A 19612-nucleotide genomic window follows, 5' to 3' on the forward strand; every position below is an offset into this window, starting at 1 on the left:
GTGAAGTATAGTCGATATCCAATTTATACTCTGAAAATAAGCAGCAATAAATAATGTATGATACATGTATCAGCAAGGAATTCAAACCAAGAGCTTGACCTGACCTAACCCTGCAAACGAAGTACACTTTCCAATTATCCAAAACGCCATGGTGCTATGGTATATAAAGCATTGCCCCCATATGCCTATGTAAAGATGAACAGGTCCAACAATGGCCATGAATTCCCACTAGTAATGCCCGATATAACCCATTGTAAGAAAAAGAAAAAGGTAGTGTATATGCAACGAACGGAAAGGATATTCAGCCGATCCAGTCTATAAGTGTGAGCGAACTAATCATCGAGGTCGGACTCCACCTCATCTTGTTCAATGTGCTTCTTTTGTTCCTCGTTCATCTCGCGGTATGTACTCCAGCTAAGGAGGAAGAATGCTATCATGATCAGAATACCGCCGATGATGGAGGCCAGGGACAGAGGCTGCCCCGTTCGAAACCAGTCGACGATTGCGACGAGGAAGATAGTGAGGAGGGCGGCCACTGAGGAAAGAACAGGCGAGGTGAGGGAGATGAGAACTAAGAAGGAGCCAGAGAATGCTGTTGCGAAGGGAGAAGGCGCATGGTCAGCGTATGATTGATTGCGTTGGGGATCATACTATGAGAACGCAAGGGGCGGGTGTTGCGGGGGCTTGAGATGCAAGGTTCCTTTAGGGGTAACCGCTGGGACCAGGTATCTCGCGAGGGCTGGGGGAACTCACTAGCATTGGCAACAACGGAGATCATTAGCATCCACGCAGCCTCGCCTGTCGGCCATCGGAATGTCTCTAAGCCAAGAATGTGGAGAACGGGCAAAGGAATCCAGAGAACAAGAAGGGTGAAGGACCCGATGAGGGTACCAAATGTGTTCGCAAAGATCATGCTCCGGCCGGCGCTTGTGCCCTCTGGAGGACAAGCGTACCTCTTATACAGCACCTCGTAGAGGCCATATAGTACGCTGCCGAGGCCGATTATGAGATTTCCTAGCAGTCTTGACCCCCCTTCATGATTCGACTCCTTTCCTTCCCCTCGATCTCCATATGCGACAACCAGAACTCCTATGATGGCCACGCCCACAGAAACTACCTTGTCAAGTCGTAATTTTTCTTTAAGAAGCGGAATCGAAAATGCGTAGGCGAAAAATGCAGAGCAGTTGTAGATCGCCGTAAGATCACTCGGAGTCGTCTGGTTTACCGCAACATACCACGAGCCGCCAGCTATTGTAAGAGCACTTGTCACGAATGCTGTCGTCTTGAGGAGGTAAGGGATAGGTGACCTGTTGGGATCGCCGGATGTCAAATGTAGATCCTGGGATTCCACCATCTGACCCGTCGTCCGAAGCAGATGAACATGACGACGCCAAAATGCTTCCCAAGTGAGCTTCCGTTTCTGTATCCGAAGTATTAGGAGTTGTACGGGCCAGAGAAGGAACCAAGAGCCGTGCGTGAGGTACCTAAACGTCAAAAGAGGCAAATATCAGCACATCCGTCCATGTAGCAGGGATTAGCTCTGTACAAAACTTACAGCATGCAATACGGTTTGTCCCACCCCAAATCATGCTGAATGTACACAGCCGTCATCGTCTGAACCACAAAGCTTGCTAGACTCAGCATCAAGAATCCTGAAGCGATGAAATACTTCTGACGAGTCTGATTCTTCGCAAGGGCATCTGGACTCTTGCTCCGCATTGTGGACCGTCTGGAATGGTGAAGCATAGGCCTGCCTTCTTCATCGTATCCATGACCGCTGGTTGACATTCGTCCTTGCTGCTCATCGTCGAGAAGCGGTTGATGGGACCGGCCATCGAAGGGCCCGTGCATGCTTGTGCGAGTCATGGACATCTCGAGGTCATTTGACTGGCGGGAATCTCAAAAGGTTGTGCTGTTCTTTCCCCTCGTGACCATCAAGCGACTTTTCGCTGCGTGAAGCCACCTTGTATTGACTGTTTCTGGAGTGTTGGACAAATTGATGACGTATATAAGCGAGTGGAAGGTGTAAAGAACTCCTTTTCAGTTCCTAACAATGTCACATTGAAGAGTCGGAGAGCGCCGGGAACGGGACGGCTCTCAGGTCAAGGGAGAGCCAAGAGGAAAAGACAGGTTATGTAGCATAGATCTCCATTGAATGTGCAGAAGTAGTCGCACTGCAGTTGTTCTCGAAGTTCGAACAGAGAGCTTGTGCATTGGCTGCAAGAGTGGACAACACAGCAAGAAGTTCTGGGGAACAGAAAGATGGAGACTGAAGTCTTGCAGGTGCCACTCTTGACACTCATCTGCCACTGCCACGGTGCCTGGTGACGATCAATTACTAAGTCCGGTCTAGCCACTCGCTTTCGGTTTAGCCGTTAATCTAATTAGCCCCTTTCACGTGATATATACTCTCACGGGCAGGGCAGAAAGATTCCGATACTCTTGAGGACCACGGTATCCGTTTACTTAGGTAGCTTAGTTGGGGTTTTCAGTCCTAACATCATGTCAAATTACTTGCTACGCATTCCCGGAAAGCTTGGCCACCAGCTGAAGCAGCCGTACCTGAATATATGTTCTCGAAACAATCGCTTAGGCAAAATTTTCAAGTATGATGGGTGTCCGTATTGCTCTAATCTAGCGAGGTGTATCGTCTATCTTTATATGTTCAGAATGAGCCGCAAAAGATAAAAGCCTCACCTAAGCCTTCGATTTCGGCTTGAACAATGCCTCCTGGGTGTCGTATGTATACTTGAGAGCAAGGTGCCAGTAGTCCGGAGCAGTGGACTTTGCAATCAGCCATGCCTTGTCTAATACCTCGACAACTTCTTCGGGGAGAGGTCCCTTCTGAACATCCTTGAGATTGCTTTCAAGCTGAGCGAAGCTGCTCACACCAATAATAATGCCATCCCGGCCGTCCTTGATGTTGAGTTTAGAATGGTGGTGGACCCAACGCAGAGCGGTCTCAGGCAGCGTAAGCCCATGCTTTTGTACAACCGGTTCAATAACGGCCAATGCCTCGAAAGTGGCGTCGCGGAAGTACCGCTTCCGGTACAAGCTGCCACTTGCAGCAGTGTCACTGTATCTGCCCTCCGCGGGTATGTCCTTAGTCTTGTATTTGCCGGAGAAGATTCCACCAGCAAGGGGGTTGTAGATGACGATCTCGAGGCCGTAGCGCTTACACGCGGGGATCAACTCGGTTTCGATTGAACGTGCTATGTACCAGACGTTAGTATATGATCCTCAAGAGAGTACTTGGATTTAGTAGTAACCGGGCACACTTACTGATAGCGTTGTACATTGCCTGGAAAATCGTTGGTCGGACCCAGCCCCTCTCATTGCAGGTCGTGACGATCTCTGCAACCTCGAAGGCAGCGTAGTTACTCAAACCCAACTGCACGAACTTGCCCTCCTTATGGAACTCATTGACAGCTTCCAGTGTCTCGACGAACGGCACAGACCGGTCAGGTGCATGCAAGTAGAAGATATCGATCTGGTTTGTGCCTAGCTCCTTGAGAGAAGTCTCAAAAATTTCGCGGAGAACGTCCGGCTTGTGCACACCGGGTGTCGCGGGGTAGACCTTTGTCGCCAACTTCAGGCCGCGCTCCTTCCATTTTGCCTCCGTTGTGAAAGCTTCCTGCGCACCTCCAATGTAGGTCCGCGCAGTGTCGACTTCATTGAAACCCTGCTGCTGGAAGTAGTCCAGGTGCTTGTTGAATTCGTCCAATGAAGTAATCCGAGCACCCTTTGATTCATCGGTCCCGAAGGTCATCAAGCCCAGGATTGTCCTCGGGACCGGGTTCTGAGCGACGAGGGGCATGTTGGTGCGGAGATATTGCTATCTTTATATCATGCGGGGTACACTCGACGCATATCAACTACCGAACGGCGAGGTAAAGGCAGGGGAGGCTCACATTTGGCCAGGGCCAGAATATATTGGACCTTTGACGAGTTACAGACACAACAAGAGAACGAGCCTTGAGGGATCCATTCCGTGGGAGAGCCTTGGAGATAAAGGACTGGATCATCAAGCATCTACCCCACATCGGATCGCGTCATTCCTACCCGGGTAGAAATTGGCGTGCGCATAATGAGGTGCTTTTCTGGATATGGTGAAGGCCTTCATGCCGAAGTAAAGCTTAGATGAGTTGAAATCTCGAAAGGTAGCCTCGTTCAAGAGTTGGGGTCTCGCAGAGACGCGGGCCCAGTTGCTGAAAAACGGCTATCAGCAGACATCACCATTCTTAGCTCTTCAACCCCGCCACCAACACTGTCCATGCCATGATATCCCACCTCCACCATGGCGACTGTGAGCGGCCCACGATTTTCGATATTGGTCATCAATCCGAACACCTCTACTCATATGACCGGTGCCCTAGTGCCCATACTAGCAAATCTCGGATATGCAGACGTTCACTTCGACTATTTCACAGCTCCGCAATCGGAAGTCGTCACACTTCCTGATGGCCGGGTCATTCACGGAATACCCAGCATAAACTCGGGGGAAGATTCAGTCCTCTCAGCCCTCCACTGCAGGCCGTTTGTGGAGCCGCTGGTTGCAAAATACGATGGATTCCTCGTCGCATGTTACTCAGCGCATCCCCTTGTCGGCATGCTGAGAGAAGCCATCGATAAGCTAGAGGACGCAGCGCTACTAGAGCTCGGATCAACAGCCAATATCAAGCGGAAGTATGTGACCGGCATCTTCGAAGGAAGCATTGTAACTTCCTTGTCATTGGTCAGCTCTTTTCAACTTACGTGGGATGGGGGCTTCGGCAAATCGCAAGCCAAGGATACATTTGGCATCGTCACTACTGGGAGTAGCTGGAAGGTCGAACTCGGCAACGCTGTTTCGGATATGCTTGTCAACTCGGGTGACCATAAAGGCTCCTCTAGTCGGTTCGCCGGCGTGGAGACTACAGGACTCACAGCCGTCGAACTGCATACCACTCCGCCCGATGAAGTCCGACGAAGGATCATTGAAGCCACTGAAAGGTTGATCAAAGGAAACCCGCGTCCTGTGAGCGCAATCTGCTTGGGATGTGCTGGTATGGCGGGTATGGAGGAAGCGGTACGAGAGGGTTGCATCAAAGCTTACGGCCGGAAGCAAGGTAGCCGTGTCAAGATAGTCGACGGCGTTGTCTCCGGGGCCGGAATGCTTGTTACTGCATGCAAAGCTGACTTCTAGAATTGGATCTTGCCAGGGGAGCTCAAAAAGCAATGAATATACTATAAGGCAATGAAACAAGTTGCGCAATCATTGTTGGTCTCATTGGAACTGTATGCCTAGTGCCACATAGTTGCCGTGAATCTCATATTGACGCAATCGGCGTCCATGTTCTGGAAAGGTTGCTCAAAGCTTATGCTAAACAGGCCTCCTTAGTCACATTGGAATCCAATGTAAGCAATTTCTTATCGTAAAAGGTGTTGTCTACTTGGTAGTCTACTTCCACCTGCGTCAGTTGCGGCCTGAGGCCCCACTTTTGGTTTAACTCCCGAGGAACAGGAACGCGCTACGCGTTGACTTATCACCTCGACGTTTCCGGGATCAAGCAAGACAAAATGCCCAGGTATGCAGCTTTAAATCATTCTCGGAACTGCTGTCAAAATTTATACTGCTGCCACCGATACTAACGTCTCGCTTCAGGGAAATCATCACAATTCAAGCCGGCCAGTGCGGTAACAACGGTACGGAATCCGCGACCTGAATCTACCGATTCGAGACCCCTCTTCCAACCAGGCACTCAGCTCATCTACACCATCCTCTGACGTGATACTGACAAATATTTGCAGTCGGAAGCCAATTCTGGCAACAATTATGTCTCGAACATGGGATAAGTCAAGATGGCAATCTGGAGGAGTTTGCGACAGAAGGCGGTGATCGCAAGGATGTCTTTTTCTACCAGGTGTGTATACTGCTCTACCTTGCGATCTTGAAATAGTCACTAATGACATTGACCGGCCCTAGAGTGACGATACCCGTTATATCCCCCGAGCGATCTTATTAGACCTGGAGCCGAGGGTAGGATCCCCATCCGCGGAGGAGCTTTTGCGGACACCAGCTGAAGCATTTCCCAACAGGTCCTGAACGGCATTCAATCCGGCCCTTACAAGAACATCTACAACCCAGAAAACTTCTTTATTGGGCAGCAGGGTATTGGTGCGGGGAACAACTGGGGTGCTGGATATGCTGCGGGAGAGGTCGTCCAGGAGGAGGTTTTCGACATGATTGATCGGGAAGCGGACGGGAGTGACTCCTTAGAGGTAAGCCGCCGGAGAACACTGGACGCTGGGGACTGTGTTGACCTCGACACAGGGTTTTATGTTTCTACACTCGATCGCTGGAGGAACTGGTTCTGGACTGGGAAGTTTCATTCTGGAGCGCATGAACGACCGGTTTCCGAAGAAGTTGATCCAGACCTATTCTGTGTTCCCGGATAACCAAGCTGCTGATGTCGTGGTCAACCCGTACAACAGTCTTCTTGCCATGCGACGACTGACGCAGAACGCTGACTCTGTTGTAAGACCACCTTATCTGTGAGATGATTGCATAGGCTAAATTTGACTTAGGTTGTTCTGGATAATGCCGCCCTCTCGAAGATTGTTGCAGACAGACTGCATGTGCAAGAACCTTCTTTCCAACAGACCAATCAGCTCGTATGTCCTGCAGGGTCTTTGAGGTGCGTATTGAAGAGCATTGCTGACGACGACAGGTGTCGACTGTTATGTCTGCCTCTACCACTACCCTCCGATACCCTGGTTATATGCACAATGATCTCGTCGGGATCATCGCTTCTCTCATCCCCACGCCACGCAGCCACTTCCTACTCACCTCATACACGCCGTTTACAGGCGATAACATCGATCAAGCCAAGACAGTCCGAAAGACAACTGTCCTAGACGTCATGCGCCGTCTTCTGCAGCCAAAGAACCGAATGGTCTCAATCAACCCCAGCAAATCCAGCTGCTACATCAGTATCCTCAACATCATCCAAGGAGAAGCTGACCCGACGGATGTACACAAATCGCTACTACGTATTCGTGAGCGGCGCCTAGCGTCATTTATCCCCTGGGGACCCGCTAGCATCCAGGTGGCCTTGACGAAGAAATCCCCATACATCCAAAACACACATCGCGTCAGCGGGTTAATGCTGGCAAACCACACATCCGTCGCCACCTTGTTCAAGCGTATCGTCCAACAATATGATCGCCTGCGCAAGCGAAACGCTTTCTTAGAGCAGTATAAGAAGGAAGCTCCATTCCAAGACGGTCTCGATGAATTCGACGAAGCCCGAGCAGTGGTCATGGACCTTGTCGGGGAGTATGAGGCCGCAGAAAGAGAGAATTACCTAGACCCTGATGCTGGGATATAACCTCACACTAACCTCTTTTCTTTTTTCCAATGTTCTATCTATCTTATGACCCTGAGAATGACCTGGTGTATTCTGAGAAGGAAAAGGCGTCAGCATGTTTACTTTCTATTGTGGGTGCTTTGTTTGGTCTCTAATTTGGCGCGGAACGTCTAGTCTACTTCATCAGGGAGAAATGGAAAGATTCTTCTATACACGCTCGGCATCCATCACTTCAACGATAGACTTACAACCCATGCACCCGACTATCAAAGAGAATTAGCATTCGGGGCCAAGGCGCTCACATTGATCACAGATCAGGCGTCGGACAAACCTAACCTAGGAATACCCGTCATCCGTCGACTAACCTGTTTAGAGGGCTTAGGGCAGCCAAGGTAATCTATCAGTGGTACTTGCAACATCTCCCCCCTCCCTCTCCTCCCCTCTAGACGACAAAGGTTCAATCTACGAAGAATAACAATCCTACTCCGCCAATGTCCGTACTATATCCGTGTCCACATCTCCAACCTGAACTAGATTCTTCACGCCAAGCTCCTACAAAAATCACCTGAGATGAGCTGCATCTCCGTCTAAAGTCCGTGGGGTAGACGGGGTCTCGCATACTATCAACAGCATACCAAGTGCCCTCGTAAGATCTTGATTTTGGACTTCAACAGTACATCCCATTTGCCTCGATGGCGTTCGCAGTCTCGTGCTGGGTATGGTTTAACCTAGGTCCGCATTGAGACCCTATTTGTTGCGTAGACTACTCCGTAGTAGCTCTATGAAGTATCAATATAATGCTCCATTTTTACTTATCACGAAGCGCTGACATGAAATATGCGAGGTCGGAACGAATAATAAAAGCTGGGTGTTATATATACTCAAAACCAAATCTTGCAGGAATTTATCATTTGCCCAAGCCATTGAGGATATCCTGCACGCCCGCAAAGGCAAGTTCGTCTAGCGTCTCGCCCCAGAGCTGTGCAGCAACTTTTTCGCCCTCGGGCGTGTACACGAACGGGGCCATCCTAACGTAGTTAAACAATTAGGAGTCAGCATATGTCCCCGTATACCATACTATACTCAACCTCTCAGCAAATACAAGTGGAGAAGGACAGAACTCACGGAACAACCTCTCCATCCTCAATATACATCCCATGAGATCCCCCACTATGATTAACAACCGCATCGGTAAGCGCCCTCGCACCAACAGAAGCGCTTCTAGCAAGAAACATGCTCATACTCCGAGCAATGGACCCGAGAAACGACCCCTGAAGTCCCGGTCCAGACTCGAACTGCATAGACCGGGGTTACACTGGTTGATATCACATTGACTCCAGACGGTGGGACACGCTTGACGAGTTCGCGCAGGAATAACTGACCTAGTAACTTTGAGGTCGGGTAGCGGTCGAAAACATCGAATGTAGAGCGGTCGTCGAAGGCAAGTAAGAGGGGGACGGTATTCCTCTGGGCGAATTTAGCCCACGAGGGTATATCGGAGTTTACGAAGGTGATGCGGCCTGGGGAGTTGGACGAGTTGGGGGTCTTTGACCGGAGAACTGGAATGAGGAGGATGATGAGTAGTGAATTGCCTAGGTGGTTGACCTGGATAGTCTCGTGGCCGGTTCGCGGGTCAGGATTGAATTCCCTCTTGAGGACGCCGGCGTTGTTAATGACGATGTCGAGACGGTTGACGGTCTTGGTATACTCTACGAATACGATGATGGAGTCGTAGCTTGAGAGGTCGAGTTTGCGGACCATGATCTCGGGTTTGTTGTTGCTGTTGTTTTTTTGCATTGGCCAAAAGAAGCCGTTTCTTTGCTTCCTCGCCCTTGGTCTCGCTCCGGACAGCGATGATGAGTCTGCTGAGGTCTAAGGAGAGGAGCTGCTTGCTGCATTCGAAACCAAGGCCGGTGTTTGAGCCGGTGACGATGGCGGTTTTGCCGGAGAGATCTATTTCGTTTCGAGTGACGAGGGGAGGTTTGCCGAAGAGCTGGCGTTTCAAGAACGCCAACCGAGTAGCCCGTTTCTCTATAGTGGCAGAGTCAAAGTCTGCCATGACTGCTAGAAGATGGGTAGGCGAGCTAGAGAGGTATTTGATGGCCAAGGAGGAGTTTTCAGGAGTACAAAGGCAATGAATATGAGATTTTGAGTATGAAGTCAACGAGCACCCTTCCCCTTTTATAGCCTGACCATAATCGCCCTTCATTGCTCGCTCCGGATGTGTACTAATGGAAGATTCCTATAGCAGGCCTGGGCGTTGAGGACAATACGAGTTATGTCCGGGGCCAAGCTTGCGCAAAACCAACCTATCGTCCTCATGAGTCCGACATTATCTCCGTGCGCTCGAATAGCTAAAAAAAAAAAAAAATGATTGTACATTTTGACGCAATAGTTGAAGACTGGGTATACGACTCGACCTATAATCGTACTGCGCGCCATAGTTTCTACTCCGAACCGATATAGGGCACCCAGGAACTAACCCAAATCTGGAAATTTGGGTCAGCGTGAGCCTAGCTAGTACCAGCCGTGCCCCCGACGAAACGCCAAAGCCACACAAGGACTGCCATATCTGGTTTTCATGTAGTCAACACCCCATTTGATCTGAGTTCGAAAGTTGGTTTCCCAATCTTTGCCGGCCGAGTCCATCCGGGATGGCGGGAGCGCCTGAAACAGGCCGTAGGCGCCCGAGGCGGCGTTGACAGCAGTGTAGTCCCAGCCGCTCTCTTGTTGGACGATCTGGTCAAGGCATTGGAATTGTTGCGGATCGCCAACTATCTGCCGCGCTGTGTCTCTGACATTGTCGGCTCTGGCTTTGACCTTAGCTGCATGGTGGGCAGGAGCGTGGTTAACTCCGATTCCCCCAGCAGATGCGCAGCTGGATTGTATGAGCATCAAGGCAAAGAAGGTTGCGAGGTGAGCCTTCATATTGAAAATGCACGATAGTTAGATTTCTCGCACTGACCGCGTCGGAGCCCGGGGACTCGCTCGAATATATGGTCGAAAATTTCATTCTCATGACTTCGAAGTTCAATTCGAAATGAAGGCCAATACGCTGGAAAGATATTGAAAGAGATGCAGCGGGCAGTCAGATTTGAAAGACCTGGAAATCCGTGCATCCAAACATCGAGAATAAGCACTGGCGTACTCGTCCTCGGCTAACGAACTTGTAAATGGATATGTTACCTGAATGTGTTGTCAGCCCAATAAAGGGACTCGAAGAATTGTTAGGTACTCAAAATCAGGACTGACCCTACAACAACAGCGGCACCTTGAGATGCCAGGAAACTGCCATCACCATCTGACCTGCAATTACAAGGTAGATACCGACCTTAACCGGCAAACAAACCCTTTCCAAGCAGCAGCTGTGCGTAAAACGCAGATCACATTGTTTTCGCGCAGCGTCGACCGCGCTGTAGTCGTACTTTCTTGCGGACTCGAGACAAAGAACATAGCGACCAATGACTTTGCTCGCCTAATAGGGTTTGCTAATATTTGCAATGAATGACACCAACCCCGTGGCCTCGCAATGCGATGCTGTGAGGTCTCGAAGGCGCAACCATTCAATGGAGACCCGAGGTTAATACCGCTGAGAAGCGCGATAACCATCTGATGACAACGGAGGGAGCATCTGGTTCAGTGTCTCTATAGCACTTTCCTCGTGGGATCGATGGGTAGGAACAAGTTGGAAGGCGCGATTGACACATTCACTAGAATCAGAAAGTGCCATCAGGGTTGCTCCTACCCTACAACGGACCAGGCATGATGCGATAAATAGGAAAGCGAGATTAAGTTGAAAACGGATCAGAGGTCGCCATGATTGCTTGGGGCATATGGCTCGCTGCACGGAGTGCTGTGCATAAATTGAGGAAGCTGCAGACAGCCAACAGACGATGCTTCTCCACACTGTATGCTGTCCTGAGTTGTCTAGTGCGACACATCAGTCACCATGGATAGAAGCGCATCGATTCATGTTAGGGAAGCGTCCATATTCCTCAACGTCCCTGTTCGCTGTTGACAGTCCAGCGGCATACTCTTGCAGCGTCCAAGCCGAGATGGTCCCTCTCCAAAAATCGCGGGAATTAAAGGAAGACCCGATTCGATCTCAACCTGTCGATCAAGTAGTAGCCGTGAGCCCAAGACAGTCAAGGCCGCGCGTGAGACATTGCGTTAGAGCAAAGTTGTCCTGCTGGTTGCCACTTGAAGATAGCCGAAGTGGTCAGTTGTCAGTTACAGAGTGGACAGTGGACATGCTATGTTCCGGTAGGGCTGGGTGACTGGAGGTCCGCGTAACTCTGCGGGATGTGAATATGGGCGAGTTTATTTTCTCGAGGACGATGCAGCTAAAAAGGCTGATCGCCAGAAGAGGTGCAGTTTGCATGACTGAGATGACTTTGAGTGGAAGCAAGTGACTCATGAGTAGTAGTGAGTGGGAGGTCGGGAGATACCGGCCCAAATTGGGAGGTCCCCATCAGGCTTAGTCCGTGTGCAACTTAGCCGAGAACCTCCATATGTGTTGTCTGAAGAACCTGAAGAACTTCGTTTTCACCCACTCCTGCATCTTCCCACTGGCGGGCTTTCAAGGCTGCGGTCCGATTAGTTGGTTCAAATAGAGGCCGCCTAGTGCCCAACCTTTTCCAGCTACCCCGGAGTTCAGGCTCCGGCGTACAGAGCCCTGGAGAATGTACTGCGGCTAGCCGACATTCTATTGAACGAGACCCCTTGAACCCAGGGCTCAACCTTGGAAGGCCTTCAATAATGCCATTGCTGGAGGATTGGATCCGGCTAAAGTAGCTGCAGCCAGCACAGACAACAGGAAAAACGCGCAGACCTGCGCTCTGCAACCTGCACCTGTGCGTCGTGGTCTGCGCGAGTACGACTGCAACACTCACTCATCCGGTGCTACTCTCGGTCTACTTGTGCTGGGCCTTGATGTACGTACAAAAGTACGAGCTTCAAGTGCACCATTGTGACCCGATGGCATGTCTATGAACCTCAAATGTCGAGTTTGCAGGCCAGAGGTTGACTCAGGTGACGGAGTTCCGCAGGTGCGATCAACCGGCCCATGTGACGCTCCTAGGGGATATTAAGATTCAACCAAGTCACCCGTCGCTAACTTCCTACAAGCCCATCTCATATGAAAACTGGGTTATGGTTCAATTATTGCGGGGGTGCGTGTTAGGCCAGATGCAGATTGCGCAGTCTTTGGCCTTGGCGGCGACCTGAGTACCTGGATTCGAAGCCTGGAAGTCTCATTGCATGCATTGGACCGACTAGTATATACCGGGATCAGTACAATGCAGCAGTTGGGCAACAAATCTTATACAAACGCCAGCTCTTGCGGTTCCTGTGATAGTGTCACTTGCGACATCGTTCAGTCAGGAGTTGCAATGGCAGCATGACGCCATCAGAATGATCAAAGATGAAGTATGTGGTTAGGACACGTAGGGAGTATGGATACTCTAGACAGTTACAGTAGGTAAGGCGCCGCGTTAGTAAGAATCCGCCTTTCACTGCCACTTCATTGTTACAGAAGGCAAGGCAAAGAGACTCTGGGTCAATGATTAATAAAGCAGCGAATCTTTCGGCAACCCAATAATGAAGCAACCGACCGGGGACTGCCACTGGACTGCCACTGGAAGCTTCCAGCGGTCCACCCATAATGGCAACAGGCGATCGCCTGTCCTTGAGCCTTGACTCAGCCGGGCATCCATGAGGCGATTCATTATTTCGGTCTAAATTGACTTTGGCGCTGCTTTCGCCATGCTCTGCCCATTCTTCTTACTTCTCTTGTGTTAGTCCGTTCGCCGACCACTCTTTGTCACTTTCCTTTGCTCCTATTTATACCGCCCTTTCTCCCCGTTGCACCGTCCTCGTCCTGACCTTCACCCATACAGCTCAGTCCTTATCTCTCCCCTTATCTGCCTCCGTCGCCTCCCATTCACCTCGCCCTTGTGGCCGGTCCTCTACTAGGCGCTCTCACCACGTCATCCTCTCGTCTCAGCTTTCCAGTTTACAAAATCCGCCTCGCCTCGTCGTTCTGGCTTGACCGGCACCTTCTCTCCAAGGACCAAAAACCAAAAACCTACAAACTCTCTCTCCCAAACCCAAACCTTTTTCTCCAACTTCCGTCTCCGTCACCTCCGCACCGAGTCCGACTTCGGCATCTCTCCGTCATCTCCCTACTATATTCTCCGTCCGCTCTCTCGCCACAACCACACCACACCACGCCACCCAACATGGCCCCCCGCAAGCCCCGTTGCAGTTTCAAGGAGTGCAAGGAAGCCGCCCAGCGAATTGTCGGCGACTGCAGCTTCTGCAATGGCCACTTCTGCTCGAAACACCGGATGCTCGAGGCCCATTCGTGCACTGGGCTCGAGGACTGCAAGAAGGAGTCGCATGCCCGGAACGCGGATAAGCTGAATAGCGAGCGGACGCAGGTTATTAAGGGGGTATAGAGACCATTTTCCTTAATTACGACTCGAACCAAGCCGGGATCACCGTGCGGTCCCGGCTTTGCGATGGTGGTATCGGACCGGATGGGCTGGACTCGACGGCTACGCTACGTACGCTACGCTGCGCTGCACGACCGTCCCGTCTTGAAGATCCTAATTTATGATTTTGATTCTTTGTCGCTGTTGAGCATCTCCTTTTTTTGGGTTGGGGCGTCGTTTCTTTGGCTCCTTTCTATTTATCCGCATCATACGCGTGGCGTTAAGATCTCGTGGAGTCGACTTTGGTTTACGTTCTTGCATGGTATTGGTTCCTACCATTAAAATTGGTACTGGCTCTCGATAGCAAGACCTCTCTCACTTGTTACTTGGGGGTAGAATTACGGTCTGTCTCATTTCCGGATATCATCGTGTCCATTGGCGTGTCACATAGCCAAGCGGGTATAAGTATATACGCTGCATATTTTCGACCTATCATCTGTTCTACTCTTCAAACCGTACGTATGTAGAAGTCAGAACCCTGTAGCCAGTGACTGCGTGGCCGTGGCCGTAGACGTAGACGTAGACGCAAGGCAGCCACTACCTAGCCAGCACCAGTAACAACCCGGGCCTTGAACCAGTAAGCGTGCAGAAGGGAGCCGCCACCATCCCAGTAGCTAAGGCTCAATCAGGCCGCGCACTGGGGTACTTCCATAACATTGCTCAATAGACTAGAGTCGAGCCCGTATGCCAATTCCCCATTCCTCCATACCCTATCGCTCGATCCTCAAACGGACAGCCACAGGACAAGGCTGGGCTGAATCATGGTGAAACCAACCCAAGCCGCACCCCATACGGCCGCCATACAAACTGAAACCAAAACCTCGTCGCTAGACTTGGCTTGAGCTCTGTTCGGCGTCTAGCCAGGTCCAATCTTCGGCCTGTAAAGAGAGCGCTTAGCAAGACATCTTTCAACATGGAGGATCCCAGCGTCAAGGCTGACAGTAAATGTAAATAATGGAGAGTCAAAACATACATATCGTGATGCTCACTCAGACGACTCAGGTACTTATTCAGTTCCTCGACTTTCTCCTTATGTGTCTTGACGCCTTCTTTCTTCAGCCGCTCTTGTACCTATCCGGCTGTCAGCATCGGGATGGGATGTGTGTCACTATGTTGGGGAAGTGAGTGTTGGGAAAGGGTCTAGGGATGAGGAGACCTCATCTGGTCCAACATGTTTAAAAAGCAAAGAGGTGCAAGATGGGGAAGAAAGAGTCATCAACAAAAGTACATGGTGAAGCCCAAGGGAAGTAAAGGTAAGAGTGGAAAACAATGCAGATAAATGCACAAATGAATGAATGAAGTAAATGCAATGCAACATACCCGTTTCCTCCTCATCTCCTCATGTCTCCTCTCAGCCTCTGTCTTCGCCGGGGCCGGGGTCACAGATCCAGATCTAGATCCAGCTCCAGAACCCTCCTCTTCATCACCACCACCAACAGCAGGAAGCGATCCATCTCGCGCAGCTGACTCCTGATCCTTCTCGTTCTGTGTGATGTCCTCTGTAGACTCACCCGCCGTAGCCGCAGCAGAGCTCGAGGCCTTCTTACTACTCTTCTTCTTCTTCACCCGGCCGTCGGCGACCTTGGCGCCCTTGAGTTTGAGCTTGCCGCCTCCGCCGGATGAGTATTCGTCCATGATGATGACTCTTTCGATGCTTGGTTCGAGTGGGAGTGTATGGTTCTTGAAGAAGACGGGCGTGAGTGACGGATGGGGAGTGGCGGCCGTGCTGCTTTAAGCGGGTCATGTGACTTGGCTCTATACCCGTGGACATAAATTGAAGTAAGAGTTTCGACACTCCAGCTAGGGTGGAGTGTTTTGATAGCATAGAATATGCACTAGAATATCTATACGGGTTTTCTTTAGTATGATCCCATGGGCCCAAGGGTAAGGGTTACAAGTCGAGCTGGTGTCGAAGGATTTGACGCGGAGTATTGCACCATGTACACTGGCAAGTATAGGAAGATTAGGAAGACTTTATAGAATGTCGAATATAACAAGAATTTTCCCAGTCAGAAGACTGTCAGGTTACCTACGTTTCTGAAGTAGGTCGTCTTAGCTCTACTTGTGAATGGATATCATGAAGTGATTCCCTCTATCACCAAGAACACAATTCATTAAGCTACTCAAGCGAATTCATCAACCATTCACTTGACAGTAAATATCATGAATAGCACATGGAACTCAGTATATATGACTTGGGAGTCTCCCAGCCCTATAGATATCCGCACTTAACGCCAGCACTATCACAACCACCTCCCATCCAATGATCCAGTCAACCCCAGGTCATCCCCAACCTGACCTCCCTACCAGTTAAAGATGAGTACTCAATCAACTCAAGAATGTTCTCCGACGGCAAACGAAGTCCCATGAGGACGTACCTCCTTCCTCAGGACCCTTCCGCAAAATGGCTCCGCGGCCAGCCAGCAAACCACGAGTGCGCAACTTGCAATCTCTGCGCACATGGCGAGGACTGCGCGACAGTGGACCACCCATATAGCCTCCGAGGAGATACCGGCCTCCGCTGCTACCAGTGCACGCAACGCTCGCACGAAACTTACGCGCCGGCCAGAGCGCCGATGGGCAATTTGACCACAAAAGCCAAGGAGCTTCCCAAGCCATATCGGAAGCCCGAGGGACGGTTCTACCCCGATAGTCGGGTGCCCAACTGGTGCGTTTCTGTTGTTGTTGATATTGAGGTTGAGTGTCCCAGGCAGTCGATTCTCGAGTATAGGGTTGCGTTCGCGGAGATGATGCAGCCGGTGCAGAAGAGTAAGGTTGTTTATTATAAGGGGGAACAGGTGCGTGATGCTGATGACAGACTTGGGGTCAAGGTTTATCTTCATATGGTGCTGCAGGTGTCTGGGAAGACATTAATCGAGGAGGCGAAGGAGACGGTGAGAGGTTGGCTGAGGGATATGAATACGGTGTGGGCGAGGCGAATGGATGTACTCTCTTGTGAGAAGAAGGCTGAGGAGTCGCAGCGAAAGTTGGATGAGTAAATGGAGGCGTTCAGGCGAGAACAGGAGATTAAATTTGAGAGCCGTCGAAGGAGGGTTGAGACTCTCCGGGAGACGCAGAGGCGGCTGTGGGAGGCTGAGTTCCAGAAAAGCAACCCGGGCTCAACTCACTCGGATGCCCCTACAACATCCAAGGCTCCTCCAGCCGAGACAGAGACTGGCTCTCCACGGGATGGGCCTTAGGATCAAGTTTTTGAATGAGTTGAAGTACCCTCAGTTGTTCCTTCTTGTGTTGCCGGTACTTGTAATAATCTATTCATTTCATTTAGCTTTGCCAGGTCCTGAGATCGTGATTCAATCCAATCATCCCAGTCATAACATGGTATGTAAATGTACCAGTAGTACGCAACTAATCAAAAGGAACCGGACGCAGGCTCGAGTTACCGCCCATCCTTTTCTTCATCTCGGCGCCAGCAGCCACGGTACTCGGTACCTTGATCCCACAGCAATCGCCAAACCAGTCTGCATGTTGGCTGTGGTCGTGCACGTGGCCGTTCCCATGATCATGACTATGTTCACCGTTCTCCTCACCTTCTCCGAGCTCACCCATACCGGGCTCAGCCGGCAGCAGGCTCCCAAACAGGAAGTGCTGCATAATGGGTAGCTTTCCTAAGACTTCCTTGACGAACATCTTTTTCATCCCGCCCTCAATCTTGGTCCAGTTCTTCGCGCCAGAAATATCATCCAACATAGGACTATGCCATCGTAGACCCTTGACTGTCTTCACACTATCCACCCATCGTACCTGATCGAGGTAAAGGTATCGGTCTCCCTCCTCATCAAGAATAGCGGTATTATGGATCGCCAGCGGTGTGATATAAGGGTGCCCAACGAGCTGCGCCGCACCAAACAAAAACGGTAGAAAGTGGTAATCGTCTAACCCCCAGACACCATGCGACCCCGCAGGCTCAAGGTAATACGTCGACTGGACATCCCTCATAAGCCGCATATATCGTACATAGACCCGGAACACAATCGCCCCAAAGTCCGGCTTTAAGAATAAGCCTAGCTGTCGCAGACAGAGAAGCCACATCATGAAGTTCAGCTCATGGCCGGAGCCATAGTCAAGTCTGTCCCTAGACCCCAATGAGTGGATGAGGTATGTAGATATCTCGCTAACAGCGGTGTCGTTTCGTATCCCGAGGATGTTCCGGTGCCACGCTGCGCTTTGGGTGGCGACGTCGTCAAACAAGTCGCGGAAGGCAGGGTTTCCGAATCGAGAGCCACCTTGGTCGATCCCGGGGTGTTTCTCTACGAGCGTGCGAATGTTGTCTACCACCGAGAGAATCTTGGAAATATCGGTTGTGGTGTTGGTGTTATCTGCGTCGGGTGCGGCGCGTCCCCGCACTGAGTCGGAGAGCCCGAAGATGAAGGCGAGGATGAGGTTGTAGGTAGGTGAGGAGAGGAAAATTTCATGATCGTTTTTGGAGAGAATTCGACGGGTGGGGGCGGAGTAGCTGTGCGAGGAGAGGTCTGGGGTGTCTGCGAGCGGAGGGGTGACAGGAGCTGAATCTCGTGGGGACTGAATCTTTGATTTAGATGCGCGGAGCTCGGACAGCTTTTGAGAAAGGTCGATCTTGGGTTTCGGGGAGGAATTAAAATCTGATGCCATGTTGACGTTTATCGATTCTGTTATTGGGAGCGGATGGTCAGGATCTCGGATGACCGCGGTGATGTCGAACAATCGGCGGGGACCTCCCTTGGTGAGCTCCAAATGCGGTTAGCGTATATAGTTGAAGTGTTTGGTCCATCTACATCGACGCTCCAGCGGCATGTAATGAAGAAACTCATGAAGCTAGGAGTTCTATTTTAGTGATTTGCAGGTATATGAGATAATGGAGTAATTATCATTATGTATAATGGCAGCGTGGGATAATAGCAAGACAGATGTCAGCTTCAGCTTCACTTCTGATCCTTCATTTCTCCCCGCTCCTTTACCATCGCTGCTAAGCCCTTGCCAGTCTCCGTCCCCAGATTCTCAAATCCATTGATGACTCCCTCCCGATCGCCCTTCCCCATTTCTTGACTCATCTTGAACTTCCCCTGCAAGCGATCAATGGTAATCTCAATCCCAATGATATTCTTCTTCAGAAGGTCAACGTAGGATACAGGCGCATCAGATACCTTCCACGGCGAGGAATATCCCATGATGGATGTCTCGGACTGATTCGACAGTTCCTCAATTTGCTTCTGCAGGAAACTTGTCGTCTCCTCGGACTTGGAGTCGCAATAAATCCGAATCTTGCCGTATGCCTGCACAGCGGCATAGTTCCAAGTGGGAACGACCTTCCCAGTTGCGGGTTTGGTCTCTGTGTAGAACTTCGGGGTCACATAGTGATGGTGTGGTCCATTGAAGAGAATCAAGACCTCGTCTGTTAGCTCGAGCTTCGTATTGCCTTGTTGTTGTTGTTGCGCTGCTAGCGCCTCCGTCAATGCTTTCGCTTGTGGGTTCTGCTTCGCCATGTGGCCCCGTAGTACTCCATTGGAAAGTTTGCCATCCGTGGTCTCTGGGACATCAAGCACAAAGGGAATATGGCTTGTTTGGAGAAGAGGATAGTGAGGCGACTTGATAGCAGTTGTGATGATGCCTAGGGGATTATTGCGAATAAGTTGGTGAAGGATGGCGATTTCCGCCTCTGCGTGCACAGCTCGGAGGTACATATTTATGGACTGAGTGTTAAACCCCTGACGAACTCAGTTCAAGAATGATAAAGTCCTGAGAGTAGAATACGGCGCTTGATCCTCTAATAAA

The 19612-nt window shown here is 50.7% G+C and overlaps 10 protein-coding genes across 10 annotated transcripts; 3 read left to right on the plus strand and 7 right to left on the minus strand.

Annotated features, from left to right (window-relative positions):
• Positions 1-332: 332 nt before the first annotated feature.
• On the minus strand, positions 333-1872 carry BDV17DRAFT_285871 (DMT family transporter; the record flags this gene model as incomplete). The annotated part of the gene is made up of 3 exons (XM_073760782.1): positions 333-592; positions 652-1484; positions 1556-1872. 3 exons carry the CDS (start codon positions 1870-1872, stop codon positions 333-335), a joined length of 1410 nt encoding a protein of 469 aa, XP_073620964.1.
• Positions 1873-2599: 727 nt separating this feature from the next.
• Positions 2600-4082, minus strand: BDV17DRAFT_1275 (aldo/keto reductase family protein). Its single transcript, XM_073754095.1, has 3 exons — positions 3912-4082; positions 3283-3860; positions 2600-3212 (listed from the first exon to the last, which is right to left on the minus strand). The coding sequence occupies exons 2-3, from the start codon at positions 3815-3817 to the stop codon at positions 2698-2700; spliced, it is 1050 nt and encodes a 349-aa protein (XP_073620965.1). The 5' UTR covers positions 3818-3860; positions 3912-4082; the 3' UTR covers positions 2600-2697.
• A 215-nt stretch (positions 4083-4297) lies between these two features.
• On the plus strand, positions 4298-7370 carry BDV17DRAFT_285873 (tubulin-domain-containing protein; the record flags this gene model as incomplete). Its single annotated transcript, XM_073760783.1, has 7 exons — positions 4298-5045; positions 5791-5903; positions 5966-6019; positions 6079-6261; positions 6314-6517; positions 6568-6654; positions 6711-7370. 7 exons carry the CDS (start codon positions 4298-4300, stop codon positions 7368-7370), a joined length of 2049 nt encoding a protein of 682 aa, XP_073620966.1.
• An 886-nt stretch (positions 7371-8256) lies between these two features.
• BDV17DRAFT_285874 (NAD(P)-binding protein) lies at positions 8257-9408 on the minus strand (the record flags this gene model as incomplete). Its single annotated transcript, XM_073760784.1, has 4 exons — positions 8257-8377; positions 8475-8620; positions 8679-9058; positions 9108-9408. The coding sequence occupies 4 exons, from the start codon at positions 9406-9408 to the stop codon at positions 8257-8259; spliced, it is 948 nt and encodes a 315-aa protein (XP_073620967.1).
• A 458-nt stretch (positions 9409-9866) lies between these two features.
• BDV17DRAFT_285875 (uncharacterized protein) lies at positions 9867-10277 on the minus strand (the record flags this gene model as incomplete). Its single annotated transcript, XM_073760785.1, has 1 exon — positions 9867-10277. One exon carries the CDS (start codon positions 10275-10277, stop codon positions 9867-9869), a length of 411 nt encoding a protein of 136 aa, XP_073620968.1.
• BDV17DRAFT_1603 (uncharacterized protein) lies at positions 10086-11100 on the minus strand. The gene is made up of 3 exons (XM_073754648.1): positions 10681-11100; positions 10602-10620; positions 10086-10535 (listed from the first exon to the last, which is right to left on the minus strand). Exons 1-3 carry the CDS (start codon positions 10956-10958, stop codon positions 10380-10382), a joined length of 453 nt encoding a protein of 150 aa, XP_073620969.1. The 5' UTR covers positions 10959-11100; the 3' UTR covers positions 10086-10379.
• Positions 11101-12906: 1806 nt separating this feature from the next.
• Positions 12907-13862, plus strand: BDV17DRAFT_1409 (uncharacterized protein). The gene is made up of 3 exons (XM_073754296.1): positions 12907-13143; positions 13247-13352; positions 13527-13862. Exons 1-3 carry the CDS (start codon positions 13113-13115, stop codon positions 13765-13767), a joined length of 378 nt encoding a protein of 125 aa, XP_073620970.1. The 5' UTR covers positions 12907-13112; the 3' UTR covers positions 13768-13862.
• A 411-nt stretch (positions 13863-14273) lies between these two features.
• Positions 14274-15519, minus strand: BDV17DRAFT_248430 (uncharacterized protein). The gene is made up of 3 exons (XM_073756098.1): positions 15164-15519; positions 14817-14914; positions 14274-14721 (listed from the first exon to the last, which is right to left on the minus strand). The coding sequence occupies exons 1-3, from the start codon at positions 15476-15478 to the stop codon at positions 14700-14702; spliced, it is 435 nt and encodes a 144-aa protein (XP_073620971.1). The 5' UTR covers positions 15479-15519; the 3' UTR covers positions 14274-14699.
• A 397-nt stretch (positions 15520-15916) lies between these two features.
• BDV17DRAFT_1651 (uncharacterized protein) lies at positions 15917-17026 on the plus strand. The gene has a single exon (XM_073754726.1). The coding sequence runs from the start codon at positions 16183-16185 to the stop codon at positions 16840-16842; it is 660 nt and encodes a 219-aa protein (XP_073620972.1). The 5' UTR covers positions 15917-16182; the 3' UTR covers positions 16843-17026.
• Positions 17027-17209: 183 nt separating this feature from the next.
• On the minus strand, positions 17210-19521 carry BDV17DRAFT_278496 (uncharacterized protein; the record flags this gene model as incomplete). The annotated part of the gene is made up of 3 exons (XM_073759543.1): positions 17210-18489; positions 18556-18559; positions 18799-19521. 3 exons carry the CDS (start codon positions 19519-19521, stop codon positions 17210-17212), a joined length of 2007 nt encoding a protein of 668 aa, XP_073620973.1.
• Between the last annotated feature and the right edge of the window lie 91 nt (positions 19522-19612).

Source organism: Aspergillus undulatus (assembly GCF_047715775.1).
Source record: "Aspergillus undulatus strain CBS 261.88 unplaced genomic scaffold BDV17scaffold_1, whole genome shotgun sequence".
NCBI lineage: Eukaryota > Fungi > Ascomycota > Eurotiomycetes > Eurotiales > Aspergillaceae > Aspergillus > Aspergillus undulatus.